This window comes from Danio rerio, chromosome 17 (genome assembly GCF_052040795.2).
Source record: "Danio rerio strain M-AB ecotype USA chromosome 17, GRCz13ab, whole genome shotgun sequence".
Classification (NCBI taxonomy): Eukaryota; Metazoa; Chordata; class Actinopteri; order Cypriniformes; family Danionidae; genus Danio; species Danio rerio.
The window spans coordinates 16291489-16315900 of NC_141037.1; the positions used below are offsets into that span (position 1 = coordinate 16291489).

General features: G+C 36.8%; 1 protein-coding gene across 2 annotated transcripts in view; it reads left to right on the top strand.

Annotated features, from left to right (window-relative positions):
• Positions 1 to 20733, top strand: part of samd4a (sterile alpha motif domain containing 4A) — an 80447-nt gene extending 59714 nt beyond the window's left edge. The window contains exons 9-13 of one of the 2 annotated variants that reach the window (XM_087290235.1): positions 1770 to 1882; positions 5027 to 5225; positions 7236 to 7362; positions 11875 to 11958; positions 18002 to 20733. In XM_087290235.1, the coding sequence (XP_087146361.1) occupies positions 1770 to 1882; positions 5027 to 5225; positions 7236 to 7362; positions 11875 to 11958; positions 18002 to 18030 (552 nt within the window). In that variant the 3' untranslated portion in view covers positions 18031 to 20733. The remainder of the gene's footprint in view (positions 1 to 1769; positions 1883 to 5026; positions 5226 to 7235; positions 7363 to 11874; positions 11959 to 18001) is intronic. The other variant, XM_087290236.1, reaches the window with a different exon arrangement.
• The last annotated feature ends 3679 nt before the right edge of the window (positions 20734 to 24412 follow it).

Here is a 24412-nt window from a genome sequence, read left to right on the forward strand (position 1 = left end):
GTATTAGGGTTCTGGGGAGTCGTGGTGGCACATAGGGTAGTGCGATCACCTCACAGCAAGAAAGTCGCTGGGTCAGTTGGCTGTGTGGAGTTTGCATGTTCTCCCCATGTTGGCGTGGGTTTCCTCTGGGTGCTCCGTTTTCCCCCACAAGTCCAAAGACATGTGGTATAGGTGAATTGGGTATGCTAAAATTGACCGTAATGTATGTGTGTGAATGGGTGTGGATGGATGTTTCCCAGTGATGGGTTGCAGCTGGAAGCGCATCCACTGCATAAAACATACAGTATGCTGGATAAGTTGGCGGTTCATTCCACTGTGGCGACCCCAAATTAATAAAGGGACTAAGCTGAAAAGAAAATGAATGAATTAATGAAGCTTCTGAGTATTATTGTTAAAAGATGTAGCTTTTTATCATCCAATCAATTACCACAGAATTTGCTAAGCCATTACTTGCTGAATATCCTGTTTCACTCAGAAATATGACATTATAATATTCAAGAAAAATTGTTAGTGGATCTATGTTGTCATTTACATAAAACTTTTTGTGTTTTGGTAAATGATGCATTAGTATAAAATATATTCATTTTCCTTCGGTTTAGTCCCTTTATTAAACTGGGTTTGCTACAGTGGAATGAACCACCAACTTATTCAGCAACTACAGCCAATGTAGCTTATTCAATTTACCTATACCACGCCTTTGGACTGTGGGGGGAAACTGGAGCACGCGGCGGAAACTCACGCAAACACAAGGAGATCATGCAAACTCCACACAGAAATGTCAACTAGCCCAGCTGGGACTCGAACCAGCAACCTTCTTGCTGAAAGGCGACAGTGAACAGTGATATCCCCTGAGCCATTGAGTCGCCGTATAAAACATATGAAATTCAAGAATAGTTTAAAAATAGACAAAACTTCAAAGAAACTTGATGCCTCAGCTAATTAATCAATATTCAATAAAAATAACTGCAATAAAAAGGATTAGTAGTACTAAAAAATAATATTGATGAAAAAAAAATATTGATGTCGCTTGGTGATTTCCGAAAATAATCATTCATTTTATTAAACTATTAGAATTACCATATTTTTTCCATAACCTACTGAAGAACAAAATAGTAGTTAATATTAACATTGCTAACATGTTAATAATAACCATTAAAAAACAACATGCAAATAAAAAGCCATCAGCTTTTCGATATTTTGTGACCCTTGGGGTGATTTTGTACATTAAAGACACAGCAATAGCGTTAGATGCAGCACAATCCTGGTTAAGACACCTGGTTAAACTTCATGACACCTTTACTGCACTCCCGTACATTACAAATAAATACAGGCCATGGAGGAAGGTTGCATTCTCAAATATTGAACAATGCATAGACTTGGGCCTATTGGTATGTGTGCTCCGTTGTGTGCAAGGTTTATATATTTAAAACCACCTCAGAGAATATTGGGGGTCGTGAGTCACTGGCATTGTTATTTTGGGGGAAAAAAAGTTTGGGAAACCCTGTTGTAAGAGACTTTTAAATAGGTAATTTAATAAAAAATGTATACAGGTAATATGATCATACTAGCAAACTGTTGTATTAAAATATGTACTAAATACTTCCATTCACTGAATACAGATTTTTAATAGTTTATTATGGTCTTTTATCCAAATTCAAATAGAAAAGCAATGGCACACTGGTTTAAAGTTATTGGTTTATATGTGCAGTGTTGCTTTAATAGTGGATCTGAAATGAAAACCGCAAGTCTTTCTCTCTCACCTCTCGCAGGCCTTCACAGAGACGCAGAAGAAGAGGCTGTTGTCCTGGAAGCAGCAGGTGCAGTTTCAGTTCCGGTCGATTTCACGGAAAACTCTCCTGGATCTAACAGGACAGAGACGGAGGTAAAGCAGAATTTTAGGGAGCACTCCATCTTTTTTGCAAATAGGCTCATTTTACAGCTCCTATAGAGTTGAACAGTTGAGTTTTATATTTATATAGCACATTTCATATCATTTCACAATGGTAATTCAAAGTGCTTTACATAAACAGGAATAAAAGAAACAAGAAAAAAACAACAACGAATAAAAATGATTATAGACAGAATAAAATGTTTTAAAACAGGTTATGAAGGAATGAAAAGAAAACAAAGACCTAATAGTGTGATCTGTCGGACAACAGTGCTCATTTGGTAAAGGCAGAGCTAAACAGATGTGTTTTCAGTCGTGATGTGAACGTGCCTAATGTTGGAGCACATCTGATCATTTCTGGAAGCTGATTCCAGGAGAGGGGGGTGTAGTAGCTGGAGGCTGATTCACCCTGCTTTGAATGAACTCTTAGCATTTCTAATTTACTTGATCCTAATGATCTGAGGGATCTGTTACATTTGTATTCAGTGAGCATATCTGTAATGTATTGAGGACCTAGGCCATTTAGTGATTTATAGACAAGTAATAATACTTTAAAATCTATTCTGAATGTAACTGGGAGCCAGTGTAAAGTCCTGAAGACAGCTGCAATGTGTCTTTTGTGGTTACATCGCATACTAAGACTGAAGAAAAATTCTAAGTTGCTATTTTCTCAGTTGATATATCTATAAACTATACTCTTATTCCGCAATTATATTCAAGAAAGTTGATTTTTATTGAATAATACAATGACATTACTCAGCTCTTGGAAATACTGTAGTCCCCAGTTAGGTAACAGCAATGTGTAATATCATTGCGTCTGCTGCAGCCATGGTACAGTAGCAAAAGTGCTTGATTTATTATGGCAGACTATGAGCATACGTAGTTCATAGCCATATCTTCCTGGAAAATAGCAACTTTTCATTTTCTGACCGTCTTTGTACATGATGTAACTACAAAAGAGTAAAGCTTTAAATAGGAAAATCATCTAAAACTGTTGAGCTTGAAATCTAAACGATGATTTAATGAGCCTATTGCCCTGAAAAAAAAAAGTGGTGTGTTTCATTAAACAATGATCTCAGGTCAACAGTGATTGAGTACATTTCACTGGAAGATATCGACCATGTCAGCTGTCTTCTGATTAACAGAGCAGCGTTTCCTGACTGAACCAGTTTTGTTGCTCAAGTTTTACCGGATTACATCATAAACTGGTCTGAGGACAGGCATTAGGCAAGAGCAGTCTTTCTGAGGTTTACTTTTTCAGAAATGTTGATTGATTTAGGGCAGAATTATTGCCATCTGTGTTTTTATTTATTGGACTAAGACTTTAATGATGATCGGAGACCGCAGACCACACACAAGTGTTTAAGACCATGAGTCACACTCGTCACTCCCTACTGGATTGCATCATGGTCTGAAAATAGAGCATACGATACTCAACAAAAAATCTCCGGTTTTAGGCCAAAGTGTGAGATATTATTGACTTCCAGAGCATTGATTCTCAAAAACTCTAACTTTATGGTCCATCATTATCACACTCATTAATGATTGATTAATGAACGCAGGGAAGGAGCTTCTGATAAGTATTTCTATTTACACTTCTATGTAGCTGTATTTGAGGCCAAAATCCTGCTGCTGTTCTTTTGTGCTTTTGTCTTTTGTTGACAACCAGCTTTTTAGGGGGACTTGAATGACAAACGTCCAGATTACACGGGGCGTCAGCGTCAAAGCTTGACAGAGGGTGTGTCTGAAATTAGGGCTGATGTGATCGTCATAGCAGCCAATGATATTTGTCTGCAATTGACTACTATCAGAGCTGGGGTATTTGTATAAAGCGATTTGATTGGCTGACGCTTCCATTGGTGCTTGAGAAGTTGAGAAATTCCCAACTTCTGCAGCTAGCAAAACTGCTGAAGCAGCGCTGATAGATCTACAAATCAGTTTGACAACGCTTGACGTCACCCATTCAGAGTGAATGGGAAGTGTTGACGCCCTGTATGAATTGGGCATTAGAGGCCAAAATTACGCTGCTGCTGCTTTTTTGCACTTTAGTCTTTAGCGGACAACCACCCTTTTGGGGGGACTTGGGGATCTGTTGGGATCACTTTTAGCTTAGCTTAGCATAGATCATTGAACCGGGTTAGACCATTAGCATCTCGCTCAAAAAATTACCAAAGAGTTTCAATAATTTTCTAATTTTAAGCTGGAGTCTTCTGTAGTTACATTGTGTACTAAGACCAAGTTGTTATTTTTAAGGCCGATATGGCTAGGAACTATACTCCCATTCTTGAGGAATAATCAAAGAACTTTGGAAAATTAAGACATGACTTTAAAATATCAAAATTACCAAAATTGATCAGATCTCTTTAACAAAAGCATTGGAAAAAATCATGTTAAAATTTCACATTTTTAGCAATCTATATAACGTACGTAGCTTTATTTAAATGGGCTTTGCAGTGCTTCCCACATATAGACTTTACTTAGGTGGGCCGCCCAGGTATATTAAAGGCTACCCAAGTATATTTAGTGACTTTTTTTTTTTTACAATTATCAACATCCTTTTACACTTTTTTTTATCTATCCAATATAAGCAAACATCCACGATCAAGTCTTACTTGCTTTGCAGACCCACAGAGACACTCCTTTTTGGGAAAAGTTCGTCCGGCCCGGGTTTCTAAATCTCCTAAAATTTCCAGGATTTAACTTTTACTTTCGCTTTCTAAAGCTCTTATATGGTTTTGCATTTCTCTTTTATTAAAGTGTCCAGAAAAGCGCTATATAAAATGTAAAGAATTAATATTATTATTATTATTTAAAAAATGCAAGGTACGCTAAATGTTGCACCATTTGCTTGATTTTGCTTTAAATTCAGTGATTATAACTGACTGCTCAACACAACAGCTGCCTGTTTTTCTATTAAATGTAGGTAAAGAAAATTTGACATGTCACTTAATTTTAGTCAGTGGGCACTTGGCTAAGATTGGGAACACTGCATTTATTTATGATATATATGTTTACTTAGTCACAAATTAATTCATTCATATTGAAGTTAAATTGTGTGTGAGAGAATATATAATGTAATTTAATTAAATAAATTATTTTAAAACCAGTTCTTGTATATTTAATAATTTGGATTTTCAGCAGTCGATATGGTCAGTCCAACTCCCTCCCGACCACAGGCTGTGTAGGCAGCGGCATCCCCACCCGGAGGAACCTGCGGCAGTATCAGATGCGGAGTCTGCCCGGTATACGACCTGTCCCTTTGGGAAGCACCGGCCTGTTCGGACCAACCCCACGGAGCAGCAGCAGCACCCCGACCGGCCTGAAACAGGGCAGACAGGTTTGTCACTACACTTACAGCGACTTTCAGCAACAGCACATGAGCTCAAGATTGTGAAGTGGATGAAGCTGCAGGCGATTTACAGCATTCCAGAAATCCTACATCACTGAATGGAAGAACTGAGGATCGGGGGTTTGGAAGCGTAGTGATAACCTGGCATTCTTGTGCGTCTGCTCAAACATTTTTTTAGGCACGTTTACAATGGGAGGAAGCTGCAACTGCATCCCTGGCTCAGAGCTGTGGACACTGGGGTTCAGTGTGAGTCATGAGCGTGGAGAAGTGCGACTGGAGGAGGAGAAAGAGGAGAAGAGAGAAAGAGGAGTATAGAGAAAGAGAGAGAGCCAGTCAGAGGCAGTGAGAACAGAGCACAGGCATTTCCTGTTTTTCCCTGCTCCTCTGTACGGGAGGGCCAGGAAAGGGGGAGAGGGAGAGGGAGTCCGATGAAGAGAACCAGAGAGTCAATGAAAGTGAGATAGGCAGGTTCCATTGTCAAAAGGGGCTTATTCATGTCAAATTAGGAGACTGAATGGACGAACTTTACCCATCCAAAAAAAAAACAAATATATAATTTAATTAGTGCTGTCAAATATTCAAAATAAAAGTTATTTTTGCATGAGATCTTTATAGTTTTATTAAAATGTAGCTGCTGAGCGCGCGCCTTGGAAGCAATGTCAATAAACTTAGGACCTAATCAATGGAAGTACGTGTGCACGTGGACTGCGGGTATTTTCCAGCCGCACCTAGTTAAAAAAAACATGTGAACTTTTCAGAATGCTGCGAGCGCACCACGATTCATGCAAAAAGAACTAACCATTCTGCTTCACGGCAGACGTATTACCTTTTCTCCATAAACATGCATCGGAGCTGCAGCATTGGTTTGTTTATTAGTCATCCTCTGGGAAAATGGTTAATGGTCGGCTACTTACGAGAGATGCCAGGGTAGCGTGAGCGCAAAGTCTATTGTAAATGGTCAAGGAATCCACGTGCACGCACTTGTCACTTTAGGTTAGCAGCAGTGAGGAGATAAAAAAGATATAAGGATGTCGCCAGAGTGGCTTTTTGGTTTCTTTTATTGTGCATCCCAGTCATTAGCACCCCATCTGAAAGATTTTTTAGCACAGGGGCAATGCAGTCATTCAACTTTACAATTTGTAATGATGCAATGTGTATTTGAATAATGATACTTGATTTCTTTACTTGAAAACTCAGATTTGAGTTTGAGGTGTACTGTGTCATTATTATTGACACCTTAAAGTTTGCTTTGATTTTTTTTTGCATTTATCCTTTACCATTGCACACATTGTACCATTTTATTTATCAAGTCTTTTTAACACTTATGTTTATTTTGTTATAAAGAGATGAGATATTTAGATGAAATATTTTTGTTTTTGACTATTAAAACCAATGACCTTAGTAATGTTGGTAAATTGAAATAAAATGGTTTAAAAATCCTAATATTTCTAAACAGATTGTAAAAACCATTTAATAATTATCAATATCAAATGATATGAAACATGATATCATGATAATTGTTTTTCCAATATCGCCCAGCCGTATGATATGGTCAATTAACTTATTTAAGTTAATGAGAGAATTATTTCCCGCATTCTCTCATTGGCATAATGAAAAATAAATAAATTTACAGTGCAGAAATGAAAATAAGATTAATTGTAAAGTATTATACATCATGTCATAGTTAAGACTATGATTTATGCATTGTATTGCATGTATTTTAAACCATAATGAAACAAACAAGACAGAGATTTAGTTAAGAAACATGCCAATGTTAGGACCCGTATTGTGGTATTATTGTCATTGTAATAAGTGTTACTATTACTAAAAACATGTTTAATTCTCCTGTCATGTTCTGTTTAATAAATTACCCTGAGCTTGTAACTATTTATGAGGTCTGTTATGCAGATTGCATTTTGGAGTATTTGCAGACAGAGTATGACATGATTGTAATTTGGTTGTCTTGTGTGTGTGTGTGTGTTTTTTTTTTTTTGTCAGGGTTTGTGGTTTGCTAACCCAGGGGGCAGTAACAGCATGCCCAGCCGCACACACAGCTCTGTTCAGAGGACTCGATCACTACCCGTCCACACCAACCCACACACCATGGCCATGTTCCAGCAGACAGGTGAGAGACAAAAACTTGACTATGACCTAAAGTTGCCATTGGCAATGGAAATCACATTAGTCTCCCTCTTCCTTCCTATTGTGAATGAAGGTAAACCTTGATTTTGTTAGTGATAAATTGATTGGTGGATCTCATGTGTGACAGGTTATCCTAATGCCAGTAATGACATCATCAGAGAAAAAAAAGACATGAAGGAGAGGAAGTTATTTTATCATTTAAAAATTACACTGACATAAACCATTTTTTTAATCTGCTTAGCATTTTGTATATAGAAAATATTAAATTATTAAAAAATAAAATAAAATAAGTTACCAATTTCGTTATTACAGTATGTAATCATATTGGAATAAAAGAGTTAAAATCCTCAAAATGAATGAATTTATGATAGTTATGATCAGGACTTGTGTTAGTAAAGACTGATTTCTGAAAGTATTCTATGATTTTGATCGACTGTCCTTTTAAAAAGTTTTGAAATATCCTGAAAAGTTATGAAATCTGTTTTTAATTCTCTTTTACTCCTGTTAAGATTACAGTCAGTGAAAGCTGAAAAAAGGCTACTCAATATATTTTTGAGGACTACTTTTTTATTAATGCAACCACAAGGTTAAAACCGTTATGATCTGTACTTATAATGACTTGATAAATATTTTATAAAAATAAAAAAAGAATTGTCAGTTTTGATTTCATGATGAATTTAACAACAGAAGTTTTTTTTAAATGCATATGCAGTGCGACTGTGCTGTGTTTTATTTATTCTATTATATTGATTTGTTTGTATGCATGTCAGGGCTGAATTAACCAATGGGCATTATGGGCACAGGTCCAGGGGCCCGTGCGCACTTGGAGCCCCTGCAAGGGGGATAAAAATGCTGATTTAGGAGTGTCTATTTAGGCTAAGTGCAAATAGCGCACCTCGTTGAAATAAGCTAGTTGAGTGTTTAGAGTGTTGAGTGTTCCCGCCCATCACTGTTTGAGTTACAGAGACAACAAAACTTAAGAGTGCAACTAACAGCAGTGTGAGTGGCGTAGCTGGTAAAGTGCTTGGCATCATGTTTTGACTTGATCAATCATGAACCCAGTTCGAATCCAGCATCTGATGAACAGATTCTTTTTTTTTTTTTAATCAGATTTTGCCTACTCTTCATCACGAGGAAGACAAACAAGAATCATTATTAAGTGTGTGTATTGTGGAAGACTCAGATTCATAGAACTGGATTGGAGAGGTGTTATATCAAAATCATATGCATTCTAAGTTTGTAGAAGTTATTCATTAAAAATACCCTTAAATATCTATTTTTAGTTAAGCTACTGTAAACTTGAAAAAGTATATTAAAATCCATTAATTTTAGTTATATTAGTATTTTGTTTTTAAAGTATACTTTAAATGCTTTAAAATTAAGTAAAATCTTTGTAGACTAGAACTATATGTACTGTATATTATTTATTTAAGAAATGCAGGCAATACATTATAAATTAATTGTATTTTTAAAATATATTATATTAATCTTATTTTTTTTAATTCAACTACAGGGGTGCGGCCAGGTAGGGGGCCTACAAGAAATTATGCCCAGGGGCCTCTGAATTCTTAATCTGGGCCTGATGCATGTACAGTTGAAGTCAAAATAATTAGCCTTTTGTGAAATTAAATATATATATATATATATATATATATATATATATATATATATATATATATATATATATATATACACACACATACATACATACATACATACATACATACATATATATATATAGATGTTTATTTTAAATTTAATATATAGTGATGTTTATTTCTTTTATCTTTGCCATGAGGACAGTAGATAATATTTTACTATTTCATTTGCAAGATACTAGTAATCAGCTTGAGGTGCAATGTAAAGATTAATTAGGTTAACTAGGCAAGTTCTACAAATCTAAAGGAGGCTAATAATATTGACCTTTAAAAAATTATAAACAATATTATATAATAAATAATTAAAAACTGCTTGTATTTTAGATAAACTAAAAGAAATTAGACTTTTTCCAAGATAAAAAATATATATTAAATACAGTGAAAATTCCTTTGGTCTGTTAAACATCACTTGGGAAATATAAAAAAAAATCATATGAGGGCTAATAATTTTCACTTCAACTGTATGTACATGAATATAAAAACTGTATTTCTGTAATTAAAATATATTCATAAGTGGTCCGACTCCGAAACTGAAATGCATTCCCCTATTTAAAGCACTGTTGTTCTTTACACATGGCCTCATCCTCCTGAGTGTTTTGTGTGCTCCACTGACACACATTTACACTGAGAGCAGACAGATGTTCCTCTCTCTCAGTCTGTGGCTCCACTCTGACTGCAGCTCAAACTCACTTCCTTCAGTTCTCATGCATTTACACAAATACTCCAGCCCTTCTGAAGGAGGGAGAGAGGCTGTGTGCGTGTGCGTTGGGTTGCAATGACTTTCTTTGTGTCTGCAACTTAACTCTTTCTTATTTCGTTACTTATGAATGAATTCATATTAACACCTTGATTAATTCAAAATCATCAAAGACAGAGTGCTGTGACAGAGGCTTCAGGGGCCTTATGGGATTTGCTGGGTATAAATAGCAGGTTGTGTGTTGTGTCCAGCCAGAGTGGTTGCCTAACTCAGCTCTTCCTTCCCACAAGGGATTTTCAAAGGTCTGTTTGCTGTTGACTCAGCTAAAGACGAGCAGTGCTGCTGGAGCAGAATCCACCCCAACGAAACCGAATCAACTCTTTTAGATCTCACTGTAGCCCACTGTACTACTGAGGCAACTAGAAACACAATCGGTACACAAACAGTTCAGTGCAATTTGCAAGCATAATGGCATTGAGTTTTAAAAATTGAGCTCAGAGTTTGGAGCCATTCATCAGTTCTGGCAGGATTGAAGTTTGAAATGCATCCTTCTTTTTCTTGCAAGTGATAGTCTAAAAACAGATCAAATCCATAATTATTAAGTCTTTTGATTCATAATTAAAAGGTTTAAACCTGAAAAGGGGTGATCTGACTTTTATTGTGCTTTTGAGCAAAAAACTGAAAAAGGATATTTTACTCAAAAATGAAAATTTACTCATTATTTACTCAGTGGTTCAAAACGTTTATGAGTTTCTGTCAATCTCAAAAGAAGATAGTTTGTAGAATGTTGGAAACTTATAGTAGGAAAAAATACTAAATAAGATAATGGTTACAGGTTTCCAGCATTCTTCAAAATATCTTCTTTTGTGTTCAACAGGAAGAAAGAAATTGTTTGGAACAAGTGAAGGGTGAGTAAATTACAGAATTTTCAGTTTTGGTGAACATATGAACAATTATGATATGAAAAATAACTTTATATTTAGAAGCCAAAATCCAATATATAGGCAATTTTTTTTCTGACCCTGATTACAAAAGCCATTGTGAACAAAAGAAATGGTGTAATTTACTGGCTTTCACCACAACGACAATATATGTATCCATAATTTTCATTTACATAATTCTAAAGGTTACGAATCTTTGAGAGTATATGTTAGACAACCTTATATATTCATATTTGAGGCTGGAAGAGCATCTGCTGCGTAAAACATAAGCTGGATAAGTTGACGGTTCATTCCACTGTGGCTACCCCTGATGAATAAATGGACTAAGCAGAAGGGAAATGAATGAATGAATGAATGTAAACATGTGGAATGAATGTATTTGTGTATATACGCAATTACGCATATATACAGTTGAAGTCAGAATTATTAGCCCCCCTGTTTATTTTTTGCCCAATGTCTGTTTAACGGAGAGTTTTCTTCAACACATTTCTAAACATAATAGTTTTAATAACTCATCTCTAATCACTGATTTATTTTATCTTTGCCATGATGACAGTAAATAATATTTGACTAGATATTTTTCAAGACACTTCTGTACTGCTTAAAGTGACACTTAAAGGCTTAACTAGGTGGATTGGGTTAACTAGGCAGGATGGGGTAATTAGGCAAATTAATGTATAACGATGGTTTGTTCTGTAGACTATCGAAAAAAAAAATAGCTTAAAGGGGCTAATAGTTTTGACCTTAAAATAATTTTTAAACAATTAAAAACTGCTTGCATTCTAGCCGAAATAAAACAAATAAGACTTTCTCCAAAAGAAAAAATATTATCAGACACACTTTTAAAATGTCCTTGCTCTGTTAAACATTATTTTGGAAATGTTTGAAAAAGAAAATAAAATTCAAATGGGGGCTAACAATTCTGACTTCAACTGTATATATATATATAATTCTGACTTCAACTGTATATATATATATATTTTTATTATTATTATTATTATTTTTTTCATTATCATTTTTTTACATAATTTGTTTTGTTCCCACTGATTATATGTTCCTAAAAAAGAAAAAGAAAAAAAAAACAGTTGTGAACAAACAACACTGTGAGATGTTCTGTTTCTACTAACCACTTTCTTGCTGTGTCCTGCTGACTGTTTTATGCTTTGTTATATTTGTTAAAGTTGTTTGTCATTTTGCAGATCTGCAGGTGCCTGTGAATGAGCCAGACATCAATAACCGCTTAGAGTCTCTGTGTCTCAGCATGACCGAACACGCTCTGGGAGGTACGTGTCCACTACTTACTCAGTATTGTTTTAAAAATACTGAACTTAAAGGAGTTGTTCACCGCTGAAAAACAAATGGGCATTAAGTTGGAGTAGGTTGGAACAAGGGCTGCACAACTCTGGCAAAAATCAGAATCATGATTTTTTTTTTTTTTTTTTTTTAAATCAAGATCACGATTTTCTCACGATTCTGTAGATGCAAAATAAAGGTTAATACGAGTAGGGTATTATTGTTAATTCTCAAATATATGGTAAAACAGCAATAATAATATTAGGCCTATGTGTAGGTCTACTGTTGGAACGGTGGACTTATAGATTGCGCTTGTCGTCTCAGTAGTAAATAAACAGCTCACGTCTCATTTCGCAGAAGCAAATGCATCATTGCATGAAGACAGAATTGACATTTTTAGGTGAATTATACCTTATAAATACAATATGTGACACTTTTACATCATTTGGAGGTGTCCATGTTGCTGAGCAACATACATAAAACAATCTGAAGACTTGTGTGACTGCCTTTATGCTTCTTCTGAACCTGAAAATAATTGGCTGAATCGTAGAGATGCTGAATTAAGATGGTGTCGGGGGGTCGAATCGAGATGGCAATCTTTTTTTGATTAATCATGCAGTCCTAGTTGGGACAGTTACAAAACACTAAATCAACAGTGCATCCACAATTGTTTAAACTGCTTTTTTAATGTAGGACATATACAAATCTATCAGACACACACAGACTTCACAGATTCATTGATGGTCCCTTAACCAGAAAAGCTTCTTTTTATTACTCTTTATACTAAATGCTGTGAAACTCTTTATTATTAATAGTGGTTTTTGTTTTTTTATGAATTTATAAACTGTGTTGGGCACGTTTCTTTAAAAGAGTAATTAATTACAGTTACTAGTTACCTCTCACAAATAGTAACTGAATTAGTAACCAAAAGTTACATCATTATGAAAGTAACTACTTACCAGGGAAAGTAACTGTTGCGTTACTTTAAAAAATCTAATTTGTCAAATGACAATAAAATAAATATGAAATATTGTACACTAATCTAAACTATTTTAATGTTGTTGTGGGACAATGTGAGAGCCAACAGCAGCATGTCCTCAACTATATATCTAAATAAATAAATTGAATTGAATTGAATATATATCTAGGTATGATTTTGGTAAATTCTGTCTGAGTAATATGTGTTTGCGGTGGAGAAAAATGTTTTATTTGCTTTGACGTCGTGGCAAGTCTCTACCTTTGGTAGCAGAGCTCACGTTAACACCTGCGTAGCCACTAAGTTTGTGATGGTATGTGACGACGTGAGGTGCTTCATTGGATTAGAATTACTTGTCACCAATGCAGAGAGACTCTTGTTTTCCTGGGCATAAGTTGCACAACACATTAACATTCTTGTCTTTCACCTCAACGAAAAGCAGAAGTTATAGTTCCAGTTTGCAAACGCTACCTTTCAACTTGTTGGATTTTCCATCGTTCTGACTCCTGGTCTTTGGTGTGGTGTCTCCCACTGACTGTGCGAGTGCTTGTGTGTGAACACCCACACTACTCTGCCTCTGATTAGCAAATGATGGAACCATCTAAGCCAATCATCACATTCTCAGTTACACCACGCTCACAGACACACCAATCATCATCACTGGTTGGTTTTGTGTCCTGCCCCTGAGAAAGAGATGGCTATAAGAGACGCTGCTCGCATGAAAACCGCTTCAGTGATCTCAATTATAGTAACATGCATTTTATTGTCAGTAACGGTAACAGCGTTGTAATGGGAAACAGTAATTCATTTGATTACTCGTTACTAAAAAATTATCAGTTATGTAATGTAATGTGTATTTATATAGCGCATTTATTGTCTATGGCCATACAAACAAAGCGCTTCACAATTATAAGGGGGGTCTCTCCACACCACCATGAGTTAGTAACGCCGTTTGTTTATAGCGCTGTTATTCCCATCACTGGTTATAAAATCTATTTTGTCTTGCTGCAAAACCAACTGTGCTTTGGGAATAGAAAGATCCATCACTAGTTATTTGAATCTATTTTGATGTCTGAATCTGCATTTGTTTGTTTGTCTGTTTGATCAATGAGGATATTTTTATTCTTGAATAATGTTTGTGTACTAGTCCATGCGACAAAAGCTTCCGATTTAACCCCCAATCCATGAGAACGGAATTTGAGGAAATGGTTTGCATCTTCTGCTGACTGTAGCAGATTTACGAAAGCCCACAGGAAAACCTCAGGATCATCCCCTCTGGCACTCATTTAAAAGGTCAAAAACCCTTCTGAAGTCCTTTTTTTTTCCTTTGAATAAGTTTTTTTTCCATCTCCACAACATTTAAATAGACTTTTTGAGGTATAATCTTCATACCGTGCATCAGACACAACAGTCTTCAAAAGGCAAAAGATATTGTGACTATCAGCTCCAGACAGGAAGGAGCATTACTTTGTATCCGCATGTCGCAGGATCAATGCAGTAAACATTCCCGTGTGAAGTGGAGGTTTTCTTTGTATAAAGAGTGTGTTTTTTCTCTCCGGGCTGACACACAGAGGCTTTCAGTGCTCAGAACTGGACAAGCACAGCTTTGTGTAGAGCGAGTGCAGGAAGACAGATAGACAGCAGCAAGGCAGGCAGACAGGCTGGATGAGGGAGACGGGCAGAAGCAGTGGGCAGCTCTGCTCTGCGGTGAGCTCAGGAATGCCTCAATCCGCTCCACTTGCTTGCTCCACAGCTGCCAACAGAGCTGTAGTGTTCTTGTGGCGGTGAAACCCCGAGACTCAGGACCTCCAGCTCCTCTGGTCAGCAGGTCGCCCTCATTACGCAGGAGCTGACTGTTTGCTCTGTCAAATGCATGCTTGGGAAGCCCAAGTCATTTCAAATGAACCAGAAGCAAAAAAAATAAATAAATAAAACAGTCATTTGAGTCATTCAGAGCTGCTTACCAGAAGTCCTGTCTGTGCTTGATGACGTTCCAGAAGATGAGCAAATTGGTTTAGTAAGTCAGAAAGTTGCACTATACCATTTAAAAGAGTCAGTCAATTTTTACTTGTATTCAGTTAGGATGCATTAGTGGTGTATAGTGAGTTATACTACTGAGTTAGTTACTCTACAGTTTATTTCTGTTATGCTTTTTACACTTTCAAATTTCTTTGGTGCGTAATGTTGATCACTCCAAAAATATTTTTGCTGTTTGTTCCAACTGCTTATATAAAATGAGCTGAAACAACACAGGGGGGACAACATAATTGTTTTATGTTCAATTCACTTAAGTTCGTAAAAACAAATAAGCTAACTTAATTCCTTTATGTTGTCTCATCACAAATCATTTGTGTAAAATCCAACATTTTTTACAGTGATGTTTTGCATGGACACAAGTTATTTCTGTATAAGCAAGTAGTGCTTCTGAAGTACATCAAACTAGCAGATCATACGCTTCACCTCAAGGGGGCAGAACCTGTTTGAAATGACTTTGATAGTTTACACCTGTGGTCTGAAACTCACACCCCTGCAGAATTCTGAAGTCTAAAAAGATTGTCATGCATTTTTTTGTATTTGTTATCCTACAATTTCATCATGCGCAGAAACCTTCCATAAGAAATCATAAAACAATACAAAATGGAATGTCACGCAGTGATCTTTGGATTCTTCCTTCTTCAAAAAAAGAAAGAATAAATATTGTGTTTATTGAATTTAATTGGTCCTGAACATTTAAGATTATTATGTTATTTATGAAATTGTCAAAACACCTCTTAAAACGCTTGCTACATATGTAAAAACAAAAAACAAAACAAAAAAAGATCAAACCTGAAAACCTCAAATTCTTCAAGGACAGCTGAAAGTTTTGAAGAGTGTTTAAAAGTGATTGACACAACATAAGATTTTTTTTTTTATGTGAAGATTTTACACAAAAATGTTGGACTTCCAATGAGCTTTACTCCAACAGTTATAACTGTAATCTCCAAATAACCCTCAAGGACTGAAGAACCTATTGGGGAGATTATTCAAAGTTTTTGTGGTGGCGGACTAACCGGGGAACATGCTGTAAAGGACCACCTTTTTCTGGATAGGGTGCAGGGAGCAGATTTTATACTTATTTATACTTCTATTTCCCAGAGATGGGTTGCAGGCACAAGGGCATTTGCTGTGTAAAACATATGCTGGATAAGTTGGCGGCTACCCCAAATTAATACAGGGACTAAGCGGAAAAGAAAATGAATGATCAATATATATATATAGTTAACCTAATTAACCTAGTTAACCCTTTAAATTTCACTTTAAGCTGTATAGAAGTGTCTTGAAAAATATCTAGTCAAATATTATTCACTGTCATCATGGCAAAGATAAAATAAATCAGTTATTAGAAATGAGTTATCAAAATTATTATGTTTAGAAATGTGTTGAAAAAAATCTCTCCGTTAAACAGACATTGAGGAAAAAATAAAAAGGGGGCTAATAATTCAGAGGGGCTAATAGTTCTATTTTTAGGGGTTTTCACCTTTATTGGTATAGGACAGTGGAGATTTTACAGACAGGAAAGTGTGGGGAGCTGAGATAGGGAAGGATCGACAAAGGACCTCGAAACGGGAATCAAACTCTGGTCAGCGTGAGCACTTCAGTGCTGTGTGTCGATGCACTAATCACAAGGCTATCGGCGCCATATTTTGTTTCCAAAAGGGTCAGTATTTACAGTAGCATATAATAAATTACTGTTACACTAACTTTGTGTACACATTCTGGGGACTCCTGAGACATACAGTATGATACCTTTTAAAAAATACTTAATTCAGCATCAGCTTTTTCAAAATTAAGCTACTGTTTAAGCGTTTAGGGCTAATATATAATAAGAAATATATATATATATCTTTTTAGTGGTGTAAATTTCACAGTTCGGATCACACTACAGTTCTTGAGTCACGGATCGGACCATTTTTTGGATCATCAAAAAAGGGAGGAGACAAAGTCATTTGCTTTCCATTTATACAAAAAAATAGCTCCAAAAACTATTGGTTTTAACAAACAGAACTTAGAACCTGTAATCTTAATACAAATTTAAATTAAGAAAGAACCAGCAAAAAGGAAATGTTCAATATGAAAAATGATCTTTGCTACTGTTGCTGATAGTGCTAAATATAGAAACCTAACATCTTACAACATATTTATTTTCAATTAATGATTCAACAATTCACACAAACTTCATGTTTGATTATGGGTGGATCATTTTTAAAACCTTTTTAGTGACATAATTTTGATGGTTGTTTGTCGCCACCTATTGGTTATGCAATGTAATTGCTACAACATTCACCAGCGTTAAGTTCCATTAAACACTGAATTTAATCTTTACCATAAACATCAGTGTTAATATCTGAACTATAAACTGTTCTCCCAGTACTTCTGTGTTGTTTAATTGTTTGTAACAAACTAAAAAAGTGTGAAAAATAATCACTCTCCATCAAAGGCAGATTTAAATGCAGTGCTTTGAAGGATTAATAAACATATGCAAATCACCATCATTTATTATTCATGTTGCATGGGTTTGATTTGAGATCACAATCTTTTAATGTTTAATTGTGCCGCTTTACACTGAATGCATTATTGCAAGTTAAACAAACAGTGACAGAAAACACCATTACTTAATAACCCAAGAAAGCGTTTAAGCCCACCACAACTTTTTCGTCATCATTATATTTTTAAGGAAGCCAAAATGCTTTCACACACATGATTCGAATGACTCAGGAGGTGATCTCTCTGCAATTTCTATATATGTTGGAATAACCTACAAGTTCAAAAAAGGTATTAATCCCCGATCATGTGCATCCTGAACAGTGGGTTGTGATCCCATCAGCTGTGTGATCCGTTACACCCCTACTTTTTATAAATACTAAAAAGTAAGGACACTCTGAGGTATTTTTTATACTAAATTGTATAAGGTATATTATTGGTTAGTACATTTTAAATGACTACTTCTTTTCAGTTAGTTTACATTGTGCTTTATTTTTGGGTGTGGTCACTAACTCTGATGCCACTTTTCTCCACAGATGGTGTTGATCGAACTTCAACCATCTGAGAGAAGGAAAGCTGGCACACTGGGGAGACACAGGCATGCCTGACAGAAGAGGAGAACGGTCATCAGAAGGTCACAAGCCCCTCTGTTTATAACCTCCTCCCCTCTCCACCTGCTCACCAATAGCCAATAGGAGAGATGGGGAGGGGTGTGGCCAACACAGTGCCAATCACCATTTACTGAAGGCTTAACACAAGCGAGTTCTGTCATCATGACTACTTCAGCGTGTTTACATTCGAGTTTGGGAGAAAATCATCTTCTTCAGCGCTTCTTTAGAAGAGGTCTAGTGTTGACAGGCCATTAGAGAAGGTCCGCAATGCAAAGGAGACAAATCAAAGCAGTTAGGTGGCTGTCTGGAACGTCATGAAATCCAAAAACACACCAGCAGACCAAACCAGATCGAGATATGTAGTTACAGATTAGATATCTGTGCCACTGAGCAGATGCGAAAATAGTTTGTTTACACATAATACTGTCAAGAAAATCCGAACAGTTTTTCAGGTGCGATTTGTTGTGGACGGTGTACAGCTTTAGATTCCTAAAAGGCTTCGTAGTTTACAGTTGTGTGTTCATATTTACCGTTTCGTTGTTCTAGTTTTCTATCGTGCCAGCAGGAAAGCTGATTTACAACACTACAAAGGCAGTCAGAGCTACGGATGGTACTCGGCAGTGTGAGTGGAGATGGGAAAGGAAGTGATGTCAGTGGAAGGGTCTACTGAGGGAGCAGAGAGGAATGTTGTATGTGGATACTGACGTAAGGAACTGAGGTCGAAGGACAACAGGAGGTCAGAGTAATGGAGGAGTGGAGAAATGCCAGCAAATGCAAGTAGATGGAAACGTTGAGAGAGAAGAGCAGGTGAACTTGAAGGTCAGTGATGAAGGTCCAGGCAGAATATATATGTATATTCAAATATATTTGATTTATTTAGATATTGCATTGAAAATAACATAATTCTGTTTAAAAAATGCAATATACAGTATATATAAGGTTTAAATTGATCTTAATATAATGTATAAATATATAATAAGATCAAAGAAGTTACAATATAGTATATTTGAATATACATATGGTAAGGTTTGGGAGATAAAAAGATTTCTTCAGATACTGTAGGACTTTGCAGGGTTTTCTGCATATTATGTGAGGGCTTGGAGATATATTCAGTGTTTTGTGGAAATGTTTTTAATGAATAGAACTTTTCATCTGTAAATGCACCGCTGTTGGGGTGATTGTTTATTGATTTTGGGAATATCATCGGCGCGGTGTGGATGATTTCTGTTATTTGGGATATCTCATGTGTGGTACACTTCTAGAACCAGGATGTAGACTGGCGGCGAAACAAGGGGAGATCCTAAATATTTATGAGGAGAAAACGCTAATGCACCAGTTATTAGTACAGAGCGCCACCTTGTGGTGAAACTGTGCAATAGTTACCATTAAATGTCTTTTTTTTTAACAGTATTGTCTTAATATCAGCCATTAGTTAATCATGCCAGGTATATAAAGTAGAAAGTTTACAATAAGAAATGAGCTTTTAGTTTTGGACTCAACAAGTGAAGATCTAATTTTCTGCATGGGAAGGGTCTGAAAGAGTTTCTTTGCTTTAAATTGTTTTAATCTGGGGTGTAAAGCCCCTTTATGAGGGTGAATGTTAATCTTATTTAGAGTTGTTTTTCCTATAATAACTTTGCTTTTCCTGCCCTTGGTGCTGTGAAATATTGCTGAAACCATCAAAAGTGAATTTGCAATAATGTGCAATAGACTCTCATCAGCAAAAACTGTGTGAATCATATGGCGGACGGGGAACTGGGGGTCTCGGAGGAGGAACTGGACTAACAAACTCCCCCCAAGGTCCCCCATTGCAGGACTGTTGTACCCTGTAGTCCTAATGTAAAGGGATGTGCCAGCCTGCAACTTTGATGTACCTTCCCACACCTCAAGTGTTTTACACTTTTTGGCTCATCCAAAGAAACCAGTCTTGATTTAACGGACAGTAAAGAGGCACTTTCACATCCGCTGAGTGGCGAACGATGCGGTTAAATCTGCCTTAAAGAGAAAGAATGTTGACTATGCAGTGTGTCGGCTTCATAAGCAAGTTGGTGCCTCCAAATTAGTGCTTTTAAAGTGCATGAAATGCTTTAAACGGCAGTGTTGTTTTAAAGCATGTTAGCAAACCATCATGTGGCATCCCGTGCATCTTGTTTATAAAGGTGCATTTGTTTGTGTGTAATAAGCCACTCGTCACTGCCATTTAAAAACAGTTAGCAGATTCAAATGATTATTTATTCTTTTCTATTATTGATGCAGAGGTTATTCTATTCATTAGATGTATTATTTAAAATACCTTGTGTATTAACATTTGCTATGGCTGGTAACCATAAGTACATCTCAGATAACAACCTAGTTATGTTTTGTTTGGATGTTTTGTTTTCCCAATTTGCATTTTTGTTATCTCAAAATACATACCTGATAGTCAAAAGACATATCAGTTTTTTTTAATGTTGCTGTTTATCATTTCTCTTTCTTGTGAGTATCTATAAAAGCTTATATTTTGCTACCTGCCCCTGATTGTGTATTTTAAGGAAATGTTTTTTTATATGGTCACACAGAGCCAGTTTTACTCTTTCTTTCTTGTTGTTATTTTGATGCTGTTTTTCACCTCAGCTGTTACAGTGTTTGTTTGCTAAATACATTCAGTGTTGAGTCATTGTGTTGGTCTTTACAGAGAGTTCTGTCCACACATTAATAGACAGTGGAGTATGACACGAATTTAAGTGTTCATATCATAGACTAAAAAAAGATGAGCAATGTTTTTCCAGTTCCTTCCGCTGTACAAAATTGAAGCCAAAATGTCTCATCTATAGCTGTAGTCATCTTGCACTTATGAAATCATTTGAAGCCAGTAGTAATAATGAGCTGGTATCAAATTCCCTCCCCAAACACCCACATATCCAATCACAAGCACAGAATCATGAAGCCACACCCCATATCTAGAGCATCAGCTAGCTGACTAACACTTGAACATATATCAGGGCGATAAGAACTTACTAAAATATCCAAAAGGAAACCATAATTTTTTAAGTCTAATTTGAAGTTTTAATTAGTATTTATTTATGTGGACAGGGGTGTAGGGTCTGTCTGTGGACTGAAAGACACAGATGTAACATGAAGGCTGTACATCAATTATTAACTTGTATAGCTACCACAACCCTAAACCCAACCATCACAGTTATTAACGTCTGCACCTTCCCCAACAACTAACCCAACCATCACAGTTATAAACGTCTACACCTACCCCAACCCTTAACCCAACCATCACAGTTATTAACGTCTGCACCTTCCCCAACAACTAACCCAACCATCACAGTTATAAACGTGTACACCTACCCCAACCCTTAACCCAACCATCACAGTTATTAACGTCTACACCTACCCCAACACTTAACCCAACCATCACAGTTATAAACGTCCACACCTACCCCAACCCTTAACCCAACCATCACAGTTATTAATGTCTACACCTACCCCAACCCTTAACCCAACCATCACAGTTATTAATGTCTACACCTACCCCAACCCTTAACCCAACCGTTACAGTTATTAACATCCACACCTTCCCCAACCCTTAACCCAACCATCACAGTTATTAATGTCTACACCTACCCCAACCCTTAACCCAACCATCACAGTTATTAATGTCTACACCTACCCCAACCCTTAACCCAACCGTTACAGTTATTAACATCCACACCTTCCCCAACCCTTAAACCAAATATCACAGTTATTAATGTCTACACCTTCTCCAACCCTTAACCCAACCATCACAGTTATTAATGTCTACACCTTCTCCAACCCTTAACCCAACCATCACAGTTATTAATGTCTACACCTTCTCCAACCCTTAACCCAACTATCACAGTTATTAATGTCTACACCTTCTCCAACCCTTAACCCAACCATCACAGTTATTAATGTCTACACCTTTTCCAACCCTTAACCCAACCATCACAGTTATTAATGTCTACACCTTTTCCAACCCTTAACCCAACCAGCACAGTTATTATTGTCTACACCTTCTCCAACCCTTAACCCAACCAGCACAGTTATTAACGTCTATACCTTCCCCAACCCTTAACCCAACCATCACAGTTATTAACCTCTATTTATACCCCAACCCTAAACCCAACCATCATTGTTATTAGGGTCTACACCTTCCCCAAGCCTAAACCCAACAAATCACAGTTATTAATGTCTACACTTTCCCCAACCATCATCGATATTAACGTCTAAACCTTCCACAACCCTAAACCCAACCATCACAGTTATTAACGTCTACACCTACCCCAACCCTTAACCCAACCATCACAGTTATAAAAGTCCACAACTAACCCAACCCTTAACCCAACCATCACAGTTATTAACATCCACACCTTCCCAAATCCTAAACCCAACCATCACAGTTATAAACGTCTACACCTTCTCCAACCCTTAATCCAACCGTTACAGTTATTAACATCCACACCTTCCCAAATCCTAAACCCAACCATCACAGTTATTAATGTCTACACCTTCTCCAACCCTTAACCCAACCATCACAGTTATTAATGTCTACACCTTCTCCAACCCTTAACCCAACCATCACAGTTATTAATGTCTACACCTTCTCCAACCCTTAACCCAACCATCACAGTTATTAACGTCTACGCCTTCCCCAACCCTTAACCCAACCATCACAGTTATTAACCTCTATTTATACCCCAACCCTAAACCCAACCATCACAGTTATTAATGTCTACAACTTCCCTAACCCTTAACCCAACCATCACAGTTATTAATGTCTACACCTTCTCCAACCCTTAACCCAACCATCACAGTTATTAACGTCTACGCCTTCCCCAACCCTTAACCCAACCATCACAGTTATTAACCTCTATTTATACCCCAACCCTAAACCCAACCATCACAGTTATTAATGTCTACACCTTCCCTAACCCTTAACTTAACCATCACAGTTATTAATGTCTACACCTTCTCCAACCCTTAACCCAACCATCACAGTTATTAACCTCTATTTATACCACAACCCTAAACCCAACCATCACAATTATTAACATACAGCCGTGAGTTGCAGAGGGTGACGCCGAGTAGGCTAACTGTCATGATAAAACAGATGAAGAAGTCAGTAAGTGGAGCTGCATGGTGGAGTTGCTGAATGAATGAATATACAGTAATATATCTAAATAATTGGTTGTGGATAAGTTTGGAGAAAACTCATGAAAACATGGTGGAAATGTTCTCTGGAAAGTATTTCCGCCATCTTGCCAAGAACATCTCGCGTGGTTCGGTGGGGTCTCAATAACTGCAAGTTACGCCTCTAACTTACTACAAGTTACACCCCTTCATGTTATGCCCCTGTCTTGCAATCCGCAGAGATACACTTGGGATAGGGCAGGGTTTTCATATGTACTGCAGCCAGCCACTGGGGGGCGACAGAAATGTTTTGGCTTCACTTTTAAGCACGTGTGAGGCACACTCGGATCAAATGTTGTTCCCACAGCGACCTCAAAGCAAATTCGTTATCTGTCAGTATATAAAGAAGCTTATAGTGGTATTAAGTTGCGTTTTGGTCAATCCGATCACAAGTAAACAGCAATAATTACAGGTGTAAATGAAGTCTAAAACTTTGACCTCCCTGAAGTAGTCGAAAAACACATTTGACTGATTGCTTTAGTAATGATAATGCTCATCTTTTCTAATGCGTTCACACAGTCAGAATGACCACCTTCTGTCTAGACAGGATTTGGACACAAACCCACAGCATTAGATATTGTTTTCAGTATTTTTTTCATTCATATGTAAATTAATTCATTTATTTTCTTTTCGGCTTAGTCCCGCTATTAATCAGGGGTCGCCACAGCGGAATGACTTATGCAGCATATGTTTTACGCAGTGGATGCCCTTCCAGCTGCAACCCATCACTGGAAAACATTCACACACACTTTCCTTACTGCCAATTCAGCTTTTTCAATTCACCTATAGCGCATGTCTAGGCCCACACGGAATCTGCGCGCGCAGAATTCCGCAGATTTTCCACAGATTTTCCGCAGATTTCTGCAGATTTTTAGTCCATTATAAATTCTGTTTATTTACTTGTGTAAATGTGTAAATCTGAATTTATTCAGTTATTATTCAGTCATTTGTTACTTTTTATTTAATATATTAAGGTTTTAGTTATGATACTCCGCTGGATATTCCCAAAATATATCCACAGAAATTTGCAGATTTTTACCAAAATTCTCCGCAGAAATAGCAAAAAACGTCCGCAGATTCCGTCTGGCCCTGCGTATGTCTTTGGACTTGTGGGGGAAACCGGAGCACCTGGAGGAA